General features: G+C 42.1%; 1 protein-coding gene across 2 annotated transcripts in view; it reads left to right on the top strand.

Moving 5' to 3' along the window:
* The first annotated feature begins 2,162 nt into the window (after positions 1-2,162).
* ATP11A (ATPase phospholipid transporting 11A) overlaps positions 2,163-15,486 on the top strand; it is a 114,912-nt gene continuing 101,588 nt past the window's right edge. For both annotated transcript variants that reach the window (XM_053970943.1, XM_053970944.1), the window contains exon 1: positions 2,163-2,454. In XM_053970943.1, the coding sequence (XP_053826918.1) occupies positions 2,416-2,454 (39 nt within the window). In that variant the 5' untranslated portion in view covers positions 2,163-2,415. The remainder of the gene's footprint in view (positions 2,455-15,486) is intronic.

Consider the following 15,486-nt stretch of genomic DNA (forward strand, 5'->3'; position numbering starts at 1 on the left):
AAATTATTAGTCGTAACCAAGATGAAAACTGGTGTTTACACCAATGTCCCTTTAGAGTTTGAACAGCAACATTAGCTTGACCACAGTGCACTTAGTGTGCATTAAATTATACATTTTGCAATCTAACCAGCAATAAAAACTGCTGAATTTATAAAATGCACCTACATTAAAGGTGACCTGTAAAGAAACAGTCATATGTTCTTTCTCTTAGTATTTATGTAATGATACCAAACAGTTCAATTTCTATTTTTTCTACGTGTTTGTTGTACTAGAAATTTATGTGTTCTTTGAGGTGGAATATTTGGTGTCCAGAGAGCTCCATAATTGTGACAAAACAAAAGCCAAAATAAGCAAATTCTTCATTGTTTAAGCCATGAACTAGACAATAAGGGATAGCTTATGTGATTGCTGCTAAAGAAGGGAATGGATTTTCATAAACATCCAATTCAGATTTTGTTAAAATCGACTTTTGTAGTAAAAGATTGAATTTTCTAAAATTAATAATTTTCAATTGATTTTTGAGAAAGTATTTGGTTTAGAGCCTTCATTTAATATGAAGTTGTACAGAGTAATCCGAGACTACCTACAAGATTCCTGCAAACTTGAGTGAGTTCCTCGGTATGAATGGCATGAAAAAACAACAGCTGCAGAAAACAAAGGCCTAAATACCTAAAAGGTGTTGTCTTAGGCATCTAGGAAAAAAAAAAAAAAGGGGGACTAACGATACGCTTCTACTTCTCCTCTCTCTACCTCTCCTTCGCGCATACTTCTCCTTCCCTCCTATTTTGCCGAGTACTGCTTACCCCTGTACCTACCACCAAGTAATTTCTACTGTTTACGGGCTTAGCAGGGCTGTGATATTTGGGCTTGTCACCGGCACAGAGGTTTCCTAATCTGTTCCTGCCGCGCTCTGCAAGCGGAGTGGGTCCCGCCTGTCCCCGCGGCGCTGCGCCCCAGCGCTGCCGCTCCTCGGTCGCCGGGCCGGGCGCAGCGGGGCTCGCCTCCAGCACAGCTCGGACCCCGCAGCACCGCTGGCAGCCCGGCCCGCGGCCGGGCGGGAGGAGGCACGCCGAGCTCCGCCGGACCGGCACGGCGGGGCAGCGTCCCCGGGAGGCGCCGGGGCGGGCGGGGGTCGGCGCCGTCCTGCCGCGGGCACCTCCGCCCCGGAAGGGCGCGGCGGCCGCTCCCTCCGGCGCGGGGCGCGGAGCGGCGCAGGTGAAGGCGGGGCGCAGGGATTTACCCATTACCACCGCCTGTCGCTCCTCAGCGCTCCCCGTGTCTGCCCAGTATCATGCATTGTTTCCCTCCATTGCTCCCAGTTTCCTGCCAGCACTCTCAGTATCACTTCCCGGCTCGCCCTAGTGCTCCCAGCAACATTCCCCGGCTCCACCCCCGTCCCCCCACGGTCCCCGTGCCCATAGTGGGGGGGTTGGACCTTGATCCATCTTTAAGGTCCCTTCCAACCCAATCCAATCCATTCTATAGTTATGAGTACTCCCAGCATCATTCACTGACTTCCCTTAGTGTTCCCAGTTCACTCCCAGCATCGCTCCCTGCTCTCATGCCACCCCGGTTCTTCCACTATCGCTTCGTGGCTACCCTCAGTACTCCCGGTTCCCCTCCTACTCCCCCCAGTGCCACTCCCTGGCTCTCCACCAGCGCTCCCAGTTCCCTCCCAACGCATCCAATATTATTCTCTGGCTTCTCCCTAAGTTTTCCCTTCCCTCCCGGTTTCACTCCCTCCAGTGCTCCCGGTGTAATGCACTGGCTCACCCCAGTGTTCCCAGCCCATTCCCAGGCACGGGCAGGTTTCCCGCCTCCCCCCGCCGGGAGCCGGTACCGGCCGCTCCGGGAGCCGCGCGCGGGACGGGACTGTCGGGACGGGGAGCGGGCACCGCCGCCGGCGCGCGCGTACCCGCCCCGCGTGACGTGCGCGCCGCCGGGGCCGCCCGGCGAGATCAGAGCGGCGCGCGCCGGGCGGGGGCCGGGCCGGTACCGGGCGAGCCCGCGCGCGCGCGCGCCAGGACCGGGGAAGGGCGGGGGGAGCGGCGCGGGGGCGGCCCCGGCCCCGCCCGCCGGATAAAGCCCCGGGCGGCGCGCGCGGCGGGCAGAGCGCAGCGGGCGGGGGCGGGAGAGCTTTCCCGGCGGCGCAGTCCCCTCCGCCTGCCCTCGGCGGGACTGTAGTGGCGGCAGCGACAGCGACGGAGGGCATGCGGGGCCGCGGGGCGACGCGCCGCAGCGGCGGCGGCGAGCACATGGCATAGCCGGGGGACGGCGGCGAGCGCCGGGCCGGCGTCACAGCGGGTCCGGCGGGGCGAGCGCGGCTCTCTGCATGTGGCAAGTGAGGAGGCGAGCCAGGGAGCCCGGCGGCACCGGCGAGCACCCGGCGGCGCGGTCCTGAGCCGCCCGCCCGCCATGGATTGCAGCCTCCTGCGGACCCTTGTGAGCCGATACGTGAGTACCGCCGGTGCCGCTCGACCCCGGGCGCGGGGGGGCAGCCCCCGCCGTGGCCCCTGGCTCGCACGAAGGGCTCGGTCAGGAGTTGGGCGGTCCCGTGACCGGCTCGGCGGCCGGGGAGCCTCGGGGCCGCCGCACGTGATGCCCGGTGCAAGCGGGGATGCAGCAGCGGCGGCACCGGGTGCCGTGCGCTCCCCGCAGCCCGCCCCACAGGACTGTCCTTCGCTGAACCTCAGCGGCTTGACCTGAGTTCAGAGCACTGTAACTCACAGCGTACTGCGATACGTGGTTATCAGGGCAGATAAAACCTCCAGCTCCCCAGCTTATTTTAGATATATATATATATATATGTTTGCTTTTGGTTTGTTTATTTCCTTTCTCTTCCCTCTATTGTTTCAGCCAAGCGACTTTTTTTTGTGGAATTGTCCAGTTTAAGTATACAGACGAATGGTCGGAACGGTCCCAAGTTTTTGTAGGTGTGTAGGTAGTAAGATTCAAACACGCCAGACTTGAGAGTGCTCCGGGAAAAGAGGACAGATGTAGCTTGTTGGTCAGCGTGTGAAAACCCATCCGCACCGCCCGAGAGAGCAACTCGGCAGCGCATTAGAGTGGGGTCCAAGTGTTGGCTGAGGTGCGTCAGTGAGTGCAGCTCCAGTTCCGTGGAACCCCTAATAAATGCTCAGGATAATGGTATAAGTAGATCAGCAGGATGCCTGTAAGTGTGGGGCTGTTCAGTACAAGGCATGGGGACCAACAATTCTGGGAAATGGCAAATTTCTGCTTTTGGGCGTAGAAGTAATTTTTAAAAGATAGGGAGAGATAATAGGAATTTTCAAATACAAATAGCTTTTCTTCCTATGTAGGAAGCAGTTTTGCCTTGGTCAGAGCACTCACGTTTTCTCACTTACACTAAATGCACTTAGTTTTGTGTGTGCCAAGAGCTGTGTCCACGTAATACAGGCTGAAGTCTGTCTTTTTAAAGTATAAATGAAGAAAAGTAGCAGAGATGAAAACTCATACTTTTTTTTTCTTCAGATTTACAATAGAGTAGATGTAGGATGAGGAGAGAGTAGAGAGGTGAGTTTTAAAAGCCAGCTGTGTGTCTATGGATCTTCAGAAAGTGGTCCTAAGAAAAGGTATACTCTAAATAATGTGTAGCAACAATAATAATGAGGTATAAGAGAAGCAATGGTCTCTATGGATGTAAAGACCAGGTGAGTTGTGTTGAGGTCTCTTTGGAAAAAGGTAGGATCACTTTGGGTGTAGAGATCTGTCAGTGCTGGTCTAACTGTTGGATTTAGTTTAAGATTTCTTTCTCTGTGTGTGCTCACATCTGGAGCCTGTACAAATGGCGTGTTCATTTTGCACCGAGCAAGCACGCTGTTAAATCACTTGTGCAACAAGCTGACCTCTTCCAAGGTAGGCTTAAGCATCAAATTTGAAGGAAGTGGGCTTGAGAGCAGCTGCAGTAAAGGCACATGAGAAGACAGTATGTTGAAAGTAAGGGGCTTGAGCTCTTGAGTTGTTGACTGTCACCACCCTCCTGCACTGCTGATGAGACTAATGCAGCAGCAGTCTAAAAGATAAGTGAAACATTATTATGTCCCATGTGAAGAAGGCTTCCTGTTGCCTAGGTCACACTACCTTCTGTATTGTGTGTATGCTGATAGGCTATGCCTAGGATGGTCTATGCTACCTTGTATATTTTCAGCTGTTACTTCTTGTTATTTTGCTTTTGCTCGGTGTCTTAACTTTGAAACCTTTCTTCCACGGAAAGGTAATTTTAAGGAAAAGGTGCTGTAAGTAAATTTGTGTTCATTTCAGTGAGACCATTGAGGTCTGGCAACCTTATGTTTGTGTTGTGTGGTTTTTCTCGTCTTTTTCTCTTTTTTATCTCCATGATTCAACTACTTTTGTACATCTATAGCAGTGAAAATGAAAAGTACTAGTTTGCTGGACCTGAAACTGACTGCTCTGCATGAGTAGCAGATGTACATGTCAGGTACATCACTCCAGAGCTGTTCACCAAAGCTCTGTGTGCACCAGCCAGGCACACAGATGTAGATGCGCAGTTACCACTTTCCAAACTGCTTTTAATAAGGGAGACAAGGCAATGACTCTTCTGTGGGAGAGCTGGAGTGGATAGTTACATCTTGTGCTTATTTCCAAGTAAGCTCAAGCTTGGGTTTAGTTGAAGTCAATACAAAAACTGATCAGGGTCTTAGAACTATGAATTTTTGTTCTGCAAGTCTCCTGGACTTGTTCAGCTGCAGGTCCTTCCTAGAGAAAGACTGGTCTCTGGATTATGCTGAAAACCTTGGCTGCTGTATCTGGGGATGCTGGGTTAGCTGGGAACTCTTATGGTATGATCTCAGTAAAACAAACAGTTGGGATGTGATGTACTAATGGAGACTTCTAATAGGATGGTTTCTAACAGTTCTGTGTCATTACTTTTCTTTCTTGGTTCTGTTTGTTGTAGGGCATAAAGGCATAAGTTAAATACTTTGTTGTGATTGGTTAGTTCACTCCCATTTCTCTTTCATTTGCTGGACAGTTTCTGTCCTGAAGCAGTGCAAAATCAGTGCATATATTTCCAAGGCCATGTGGAAGAACAGCAATGACTGGGTGCTGTCAGCTTCCTGGTTAGCATTTTCAAATATTTGCTGTTTTACTTGCATAGAGTGTTCTTTTTATATCTTCGAGGCATTGAAGAATTTAGTGATATGGGTTGAATAAAATACATTCAGCATACTAGTCATACTCTACTTCATATCTCTTTACCAGGAGATGCTGTAGTCTCTTAGAAGGACAGAGGGAATTGTCTTTATCTTACTGAAGTTTTAAATGGACCTTCTTTTGTTCTGCCTCTTAAGATGATCCTGCAAATTTTGAGTTCTTTTCACTTCACCTCTTGCTTCCTGTAACCATTCCTGTAGCCATACTCAGTTTACAGGACTGATGGTGAAAAATAACTTTTTTACAGAAAAATTGTTTGTTTCACTGCAGTACAGCTGACATGGAGTTCAGTTTTCCAAATCCTTTGGAAGCTGATAAGTAGCATTGTAATTTTCTTATTTGTGTCTATTGAGGTTAATCTGTATATTTTACTGCTTTAGAATATGTGTGATCTATATTAGAGGCATTTTTAAGTAACAAAATAGAAACACTCTAATATACAGCTTTGCTTCTACATGGAATCATAGGAACTGAGTAAGTCTTCTACATTAAGATAAATAAGATAAATTTTGACACAAAAAATTGTTATTATTGTTTCCCAAATAATGGCTGTGTGTGGGTAGTATGAACCCACTCCATAGTGGGGACCTACTATGGGGACCCACCCCATAGGTGGGACTATACTTTTTGTCACATACTCTATAAAAATAGAACCTTTTTTATAGATGTTGCTTTTGCATCAGACAAAATGCTTCGTTATCTTCTTCTTGGATTCCCCAGAGGACATGCCCTACCCCAGGGAGGGCATCTGCACAGCCAGAGAATACAGAATTAGCATGGGGTATCCTCTAAGTATCATGCAGAACCTGCTTAGTAACAAGAGAAACTTGTTGGCTTAATATTAAGCAGTACACTATTTAGGGGAGAAAACAAGCATGCAATGGCAATTAAAATTGCCTCCATACAAGACTAGCTTCTGTTTTATTTGGGACACTGTGAATATCATTAGATGATCTGTTCTGCCTGTGTGAATGCAGCTGCTTTAGTTTTCTCTGAGATTTTTTGCTGGTGATATGACTTCTGAAGTCTGTCCTCATCACAGCTGAAAGTTGGTTAATAATATTTAAGCACATTTTGGTGACATCTTTCACCAAATGAACACTTTCCTTAATAAAACATGGGCATATGTCTTTTGTAGCTGTTCATGGCTGAACACGGATTTGGATATTCCTGAATATTGTTGATTTGGCTATATCTGGGCAAACTGGGAAGATGTTGCTCTTCAGCATATGCCTGTTTGGACACTAAACGGTTGCTGAACATCTTGCTGCCTATGGTGACAGTCTGTTCTGTATTTGTAAGACAGCCGACCCTGGTCACTAAAAGCTCCTGCCCAAGGTTGATGCCTTTAGGTTGTACAGTAAATGCTACTGGGTCAGAGGTCTGTATTACTGAAGAGTTTTGCCTGTGTTACATAGTATATTTAGAGGTCTTGCTACTTTACTGTTTCTCCTCTTTCAGGTTCTCTTGTTACTTTAGGATTACAAATCTGCATCTTAAGTATTTACTACCTGTGTAAGTATCTCTAAATGAAGGTAGTAGCAGGTAAGATGTGTTTCCAGAAGGAGCAGTGATTTACTACAGCTTTGGTCTCTGGGGAGCTGCTGGCCTATTAGTTGTGCAGGTATTTCTGAAAAATCTCTTTTTTTGGGAGGCTGGAATAAATTGAATTTACAAATGGATGCTCTATTTTTCAATTTTGTAGAAGTGGGTCAACTTTAATTGTAGTTTGAAAAGACATTTGACTAGCCTAACCAGGAAGTTATGGTAGGGAGTTTTAGCAAGTTCTTAACTAAATTTCGTGACAGTCTGTGACTTTTTGTCATTGACTTAGATTATTTTGTTGCTTTTGATTGGCATTATAATTCTAAAACTGTTTTCTAATTAGATTACATAAGTATTTTACTTGTGTATGTAGTCTTAGTAGATACAAATTAATATTGAACTTGAGTTTATTTATTTATTTATCTAACTTTGATGCAGTAGAGGTTGATAACTGCTTTGACCTGAAAGTCAATGAAATTGTAAGCCTTGGCGCTTTATAGTCATTTGTGTCTTAAAGGACAATCCATTTGTCAAGTGTTTCAGATCACCTATTGTTTTTAATCAAAATTTAGTTAATTCATTTGAGGGTGTTTGGTTCTTGTTTTTACTTCTGAATTTATTCAGCCTCCTTTGCAGTCTTGCAGGTGCTGTCTGTTTCTTAGTCAATGTTCCTGTTAAACAGTTTTCTTCCTAGGCAGTAAGTCAAAAGCTTTGTTATGTTTTGTTTCTAAGTTCAGAGGTATAATTTAACAAAACTTGAAGCTGTTTTAAGCTGTGTATAAACACATCTATATGACAGACTTTGTCTGCTGGCTGTGTTGAGTGTACAAAAGATGCTCTGTGTAGGATCTCTATATGTATTCATGGGTCAACAATTAGGAACTTGCAGCTCTTGTGTCTATTCCTGGTATGTAATCCATTTTTGTTATCTCTTGTGCAAGTCTGTGTGTTACAATGTTTTTTTGAAACTTGAGATGCTTCCCATCTCTCAGCTCTGCTTCACTGCAGGTACCAGTTCTTCCTGCTGTGGAAGGTTCAACAGAGGGCATGAAACAGCACGAGTAACTTTTGAATTCCTGTTTCCCCAAGCACCATTGCTTTGTTATTTGCCTAATTGCCTTTTTCTCTTATTTTTTGGGGGGTGGGTATCTGTATGGAATGCTTCCTGCTGACTTTTCAGCAAGTTACTTTAAAAAGGCAAAGTTTCAAAGCTTTACCAAAAAGTTAATTCTGTTGAATGTGGCTGACAGAATTTGGCTCTCCTGCAAATTTAGCTCTTCATACTGGTAGTGAGTCTTGTGTTCACTCTAGTTTGTAATGTATTCTAAAGATATTTCAGTATTATTTGATGCTCAAAAGGCGCTCAGATATTCTCCCTTCCCCCCTTCCCACATCAAATATTTATTGCTGAAGGGCAATAAACATGGAGAATTTAATGAGCTCTGTTTTTTTCCCCTCCCCCCCCCACTCCATCAGTTAACTAATTTACACAAGAAAAACACAATTTCCTTCTTCTTTTGATAATAAACAAACAAAAATAAGACATTGCATATGTTAAACAGTTAACTTGCAGGAAGTCAGTGTACATATTACATGCTGGTTGCTATTGACTGCAAAATATTACTCATCTGCACTCATCAGATGTTCTGTGATAGTAGAAAACACTGCTTTTGGAGCATCTAAATTGTAGAACTGTTTCAGTGACTTAAAATAGATGAAGAAGTTTTGATCTTTTTTTAGCATCAAAAATCCCGAGATGAGAACTGTATAGCTGCTTTTGTCTTTTGATAACATGTTGTTTGAAAAAAGTTTAATATTGTTCTGCTTTTATGCATTTTCTCAAGCACCACTGAGTATCTGTTCTGCAAGCAGGAAGCCTTTTGAAAACTCTTTTTGGGAATGGAAGAGGACAAAGTACTGCATAGCATGTTTATAGCTTAACATCTCTGATCACCATTTCTCATTGATTCTTTTTCTTCTGTCATACAGTAGTGGTCATACCGCACTCAGAAAATGGTGCCTGGGCTGGCAAGTAAAGTGTTCCACAAACACCATGGCTGGCTACTGTTTGTGGTGTTGAGATGGACATAATAAAACTTGTCCATTTAATTAGGTTTAAGTGTGACTAGAAACCCATTGTGGTTTCTGAGGCGCTGCAGCGGGATTTACTGTGGGATGCCTGCTGCATGCCATGTGTGTCAGGGAGCAGAAACAAGAGAAAACTGTGTTGCAGAGAAGACTGAGCAGATGTTTTAGAACCTGTTATACAACTGGATTCAACTTTATTGGGTTTTTTCTTTTGTTTTTTTTCTTGGGCTTTTTTTTTTTTTTTTTGGTTGTGGTTGTTGTTTGAGCAAAATAGCATGCCTCTCCTCCTAGTCTTTTAAGACAGATGATGTTTTTTCCAGAATAATTCTGCTTATTCTAGTGGCTTACCATTACACAGGATAATGTATTATTTTTATAATTGCTGAGGGGCATTTCAGCAGAAGTTCATCCTGAGCTGTGAAGCAAAATGACACTGGAATGCTATTATCTTCTCTGCTATAATTGCCATGGCAACAGCTGCAGGTAGACAAGGCAAACTCAGGATTCTTATTCTATATCATATGTACCCAAGCTGTTTTTCTTCCCTCTCAGTAATGACTCTGAGAAGCCTGTGGCACAGACTCTTGAGTTGTCATTAGAAGTGTTTTATTTGGTGGTTTTTTTTCAATTTTACTTTGATTTTAATTTTGAAAGTATTGAGTATTTGTGATACTATATTAAAAAATGCACTCTTTTTAGGAAGAAACTGGCAGCCTAGCTTGGATTGTTCTAGGAGACTGAGGAGATGGGCCAGTGGCCCAGTAATTTCTTTTGTTTGGAAGATCACAGAAGACCATAGGCTGATGAATCACCTAGATATCTTTGTGGATCTGGATGTTAATTTCTATGTGCATTCATCCTTTCTTGGGACAGGGATGAGAGTATTGTCCACCTTTCCCATAGCAAGAAGTTGTAAGGGTACTTTAATGCTTCCAGGTAACAAAATTACTGTGTCAGAGGAGGAAAACTGGGTGTGAACGCAAGCTTGTAATGACTCTGTTTTGGGGTTGTTTTTTTTTTTTTTTTCTTGTTACCTAAGCATTCTGCATTGCTTCACCTGATACCACCTATTTCCCTCTTTATTTCTCCATCTGCATTTATATGCATTCATGTGCAGATGGGTGTACATGTGCTTCCTTAAATCGTGTGCTATTCATTTAGCAATGTCAAAAATTATGCCAAGATTTACCAGGGATACAGATGTGTATTGGTATTTAAGAAAAGGGTCTTCTTATGAGCTCTTTTCTGATTACTAAGGCATACTTGGAAAGTGTGTTTTGGTGTGCTTCTTATTTACATCATCCTTGTCATTACTACTAGCATGGAATCTTAAAAATGTGGAGATTTCATAGAAACTTTTTCCCCTTTTTTTTTTTTTTTTTCTTTTCCCTGTAGACTAATTTCCCTTTTTGAAATAGGAGAATCTGTTTCCTTCATTAATCATTAAGCTCATCTAGATACGGGCCATGGTGAGGTGGGAATAGTGTTTCTTTTTCCTGGTGACACTCACTAATCTCTTTGCTTCAGTCCAAAGAGGATTTCATCTAACCTATTTTGAATAGAGGATTAAGGACAATTAGGCTCTTCCTCTGCTTCACCATTAAGATGGGATGCTGTGAAATCCTCTGAAAAGAACATCTGCTGATGTGCCATTAAAGTTTTGCAAAATTAATGTTAATAATCAAAATAGTTGTATGCAGAAAACAAACCTTGTGTATGAAGTACTTGTCTGGAGATAATTGTATGGATGGACTGGGAAGAGGGAAGGAATACTGAGCTGTTTGCCCAGTAGGTTTTTTTTTTTTTTTTGTCTCTAATGCTTTGAATTTACATTGTGGAGTAGACGTGCAGATGAACCAAAATGGACTTTTTGTTATCTGAATTGCATTAGTTACTTGCAGTTCATGCTTAGCATTTTACATAGTTTTTCACTTCTTTTCAAAGTCCTATTAATGAGCTGTTTGCACAAATTATTTATGCTAGTTATATTCATTGTAAGTAGCATCTCTTGAGATGAATCTGAATCAGCAGTGGCATTTGATGGCTAACATGAAACTTCTATATTTGTTGAGAGGTCATTAGAAAATAAAACCGGAAAATGCTACTGTTACTGGAACATATATGATGTGCATAAGACAGTATAAAGATTAATGTGAAGGAGAAATGGCTGTGTGTATTTTTTGAGAAGTTTGCTTACGATTTAACACTGTAAATGATAGAAGTGGTTGCCTTCCATGAAGCATGGATAGTACCCTGTGAAGCTACAAAGAAGGTAGTTGAGTGACACTTGCCTCTGAGAAATTGCACTTGCAGTCTAATTTCATTAATAGCAGTTGTAGGTAGATTACTGAAACTCATAGGTTCTCTAGGTTTATTTCCTGCAGAACACTAGAGAGTCAAATCTAATCCTATTTTTTGGGATGGCAATATATCTGAAGAAGGGTTGTCGAGAAAAAACTGAAGTCTATTTACTTGGTCTTATTCTTGAGGTGACTATGAGTGGAATAAACTGTAATTTCCCAGGCTGGCATTATCTATGGTTTAGGAATGAGAGGAGTGTTTGGCTCTGGGATCCCAAAGCTCACTCCAAGGAGAACTGGGTTCTGTTAAAATGTATCTGGTGTCTTTGCCTATGGCTTGGGCTTGAGGCTATAGTAATAGAGGGCATGCCAGTTACTGGATGAATTTTGGGAATGTGGAGGAAACATTGTTGGGGAATTTGACATCTACTTATTTAGTGATTACTTTTTCAGAGAGGGAAGGCATTATTTAAAATTTAACTGCATGAAAGTTCTTAAAAACCAGGCTTCCATTTAATCTTACTATAAAATGTGCCTGTGTAGATATACACTCTTTTATTATGTGAAATATAATATGTATGAAAGAGGTTAGTGTACATGTAGGCTTAAAACAGTTTTAGTGAATCATGGCTAAAAAAGTAATTTTTTATGCTGATATTTGCAGAAGTGTAGTGTAAGTAAGTTCAGGTTAGATGTTTTGCTTTGGTTGAAAGGACTCCTTACACTCTAAGCAGATTTTGGTAGATTAATGTTAGTCCTTTAGTTTAATGCTTAACATTTTTACTGTAAACCTAGAATACACTGACATGCTGTTGTTTTTTATTGGTGTGTTGTGTGTGTGTTACAGAACATCTGTTAACTTCTTTCTATTAAATTGTGTAGTTCCTTTTTCTTTGGTGTTGGTTTTTTTTTGGGTTTTTTTTTTTTTTTTTGGTGGAATTACACTAACAATAACTGTTTTGTTTAGAGTTACCTTAATCTTTCATATTCTAGTCTCCTCACCATCAGTATGAACTTTGGAAAGTTTAACTCTGATAAATCAAATTTTTTGCTCACCTAGGCCAAGAAAAAATAATAAAGTAACCTTAAGTATTAAAAACATTATCAAGTTAATTTAATGTTTAAAATCCAGTATATAGATTTTAAAATATCTTATACTGTTTCTTTTTAATGAATATTTAGTGTTTTTATCCTTTTTAACCAGAAATTTTTATCAGATTTTCAATTCCTGACTACCTTAAACAAGCAGTTTTCAGAGTTCTAAACAAATCCCCTTTTTTATTTTAAGCTCTTTCTGTATTGTTGGTAGGACAGATACATAGCTAGATGAATATATGATTGGTTGTTAATATCATAGTGGGGAGGATGAGGGCAGGTAGGCTAAAGCTAGGCTAAGCAATTTGTTTAATGACAATAATTAAGCACATCTATGCAATTCTTTCACTTCTAAGATTAAAAAAACCCAAAAAGACAGCACAAAACTAACCCACAGGGTTATTGTAACTTCTCCTGCAAATGCTGTGGTATTGTTAATCTCCTGACCAATGTTAACTGACTGCTTGCTATTTACAGCTGTCCAGTGACCAGATGGCCTAATTTGCAGGAGGTGCCTGTGTATTGGGGCTGAGAGGGAAGAAATGTAAAGTGGGAAAAAGCTCTCTGCTTAGCTCAGAATGGCATGATTGCTTTAAGCTGATTCATGAATATGAATATGTTGACTTCTCGATGCTGTAAGCTTTTCTCTGACATAAGGAGGTTATGTTTCCATCCTGGTTGGCTGTAATGACACAGAAGCAATAGGAAAGTTTCACATGCTTTTGTGGAGCAGTGCACAGTGAGCACGGGTGGGTATAAAGACATGTTTATAAAGGGCAGTCTGGATTGTGGTTTTGCATCTCCTGCCTCTTTGAGCCCAGGAGGTCTCAAATTTAAAAGGCTTATCTTTTTGTCTTAAAGGAAGGTTCTTAAGCCTCTGACTTACTTCCTAAGAAGTGAAGAGGTTACCTTGAGCATTTTTACTCTGTTAGTGATATTTGTTGTAATTTGTTTAAAGACTTTTTACGGCAGCATATATATGAAAGAAATTTTTAAAAAATGACTTGAAGCTAGATTTCTGCTGGGTATGTAAAATTAAAATATCAGTAGTTCTTTGCTATTTCCTTGCAAATTCTAAGGTGTTTTAAGATGAAAATAATAATGTTTTTATGCAGGCATTTGCTTTCTTAAATGTTAAAAATGGTGACAAAAGCCAAACAAAGTTTGCTTGAGTTGTGGTAATAGTTGAGTCATTGAGAGAACTGCAAATACTTGCAGACCTTTAAGGCTTGTAAGGCAGTGGCATTGGCTTTTCTTGCTTTCTCACTCTGCCTGCAGTCAGAGCACTTAATTCTGCTTATAATGGCTATTTCTTGCTGCAGAATAGCAGCTGCTTGGCTATGTGGCTCGTAGCTGATCTTTGACAGTACATGATAAAGGGTAAAAGTGCTACTGCACTGTCAAATTCATAGTTATATCTTGGAGATGTGGAGTGGAAAAAGGTCTTTCCAGCCCTGTGGACTGGAGCACAGGGAGCTTCCCACCTGGCACTGGGCACTTAGGTCACTGCAGGAGTGAAAAAGCGTGTTTGTGGGGCTGCAGGCAGCTGCATCTTATTGCTTCTTCCTTAAACTGATTAAAGGTGTGATTCCCTTCAGTTTCCTGCAGTATGTGGAAAAGACCAAAGCAGAAGCATTAAGGAAGCTGAGGCAGTGGCATATAGCTTCTGGAGTCTTGCAAGAGCTGTCAGAAGGGACTGTGGCTGCACAGGTTTGTGCTTTTTTTTCCTCTTGGGATGTGCTGTTGGCTCGTTCATCGAGACATCTGTTTCACTTTGCTGAGTGACAAACCACTGGGCAGTGACTGTGCGTGGGTGCATTCCTGGAGAGGCAGCTCTGTTCCTCTGGGTTTGAAGCTGAAATGGGTGAAGCAGTAGCAAGTTTTGCTGTGAGGGAAGGAGTGCTGCCAAGTGCCAGAGTTGTAGTAGTGCTTCTGACTGGGTGACGTCCTTGAGTGCTGACTGATGAGTCAGGGGCTGATTTGGCAAGATGCTGACATCCATGGAACACTGCCTTGTTTTGTGAGTAGCAGCTGGCATCAGAAAAGAAGTAATTGGGAGAGGGGTGGGAGTTAACAGTTTGTGTAAATGTCAAGCAGCTTGATGACTTATAGAATGAGGAAAAGTATGTGGGGGACTACATACTGGAGGGAATGTTACTTAAAATTAAACCAACTGGGAAATAACTCCACTTTTTTCTACCCAGACTAACTCTCTGATGTGCATGCTCTTGCAGCACTTGTGTCATGTGGCTTGACCTTCCTTAAGTTCTAAGTGCAGTCAAAACATAATGATGTGTGGGGGAAATGGAACAACCCTTAAATGCCTAATGTTTCCTCCTGTGTTTATGAGGAGATGTTCTATAGAAATAAGGATGCCAGTGCAGGAATACTTCAAGATTATGAAAGTCCATAGTACAGGCAGCTGTAGGAGACTGGTATCTTTGGTTTAATGTGAAGACCAGTGTCAAATGCTTAAAAATCAAGGTTTTCTTTGCATGAAGACAAGGTGTACACAATCTATTTCACTAATGATATTTGGAATGAATTCTGAAAATGATTACTTAAATTCAGCATTGCTAAAACAAGCAACAGAAAAAAGTTGCTAATATCAGGCTAGTCTGAAAAAGCTTCATGCTTTTAACTCTTTCAATAAAAAGTGACAAGAAGATCTGGAGAGATCCCTTCTAATTTGCATTGCTCTAATTCTGAAATAAGAACTAGTGACTTCTGCTTAATTTAAAGGAAAAAACACTCTTACCTTTTTTGCAGCCATCTTGGTTTTAATCTCTGAACCTATGGTAGGAATAAGACACCCTGAAGTTCAAAACAGGCTTTGTGGATAAAGCTGCATAACACCCTTAAGTGATAACCCAGAGGCTGCACAGCAGCAATTAGACTGTGTGGTGCATTTGTTCATTTGTGCTTCAAGATCACTACAACAGAGGTTCACAACAACTTCCTTGTGTTTATCTGCTCAGTGAAAACTACTGTAGGTGGAACTGAGGCTTTCACAGCTGTGTTCCTGATCAGGCTAAATATTTCTTCTGGTTCCTGTTCCTCTAGTTAAAGAAAAATTATTGCAGTCAGCCTATACATGATTATTATCATCCTTCCCTACTCTCTTTAACCCATGTGCCTATTACAAAAGCTTTTTCCTTCAAAAATGGATTTTTCTCCAAGTAGTGAGTAAGTGTTAAGCTGTCTGATTAATGTACCTTAATTCAGATGTTTATAATATCTAAGGAAGTCCTAGCCTGAAAAAGGA

Source organism: Vidua macroura, chromosome 2 (genome assembly GCF_024509145.1).
Source record: "Vidua macroura isolate BioBank_ID:100142 chromosome 2, ASM2450914v1, whole genome shotgun sequence".
Taxonomy (NCBI): Eukaryota; Metazoa; Chordata; class Aves; order Passeriformes; family Viduidae; genus Vidua; species Vidua macroura.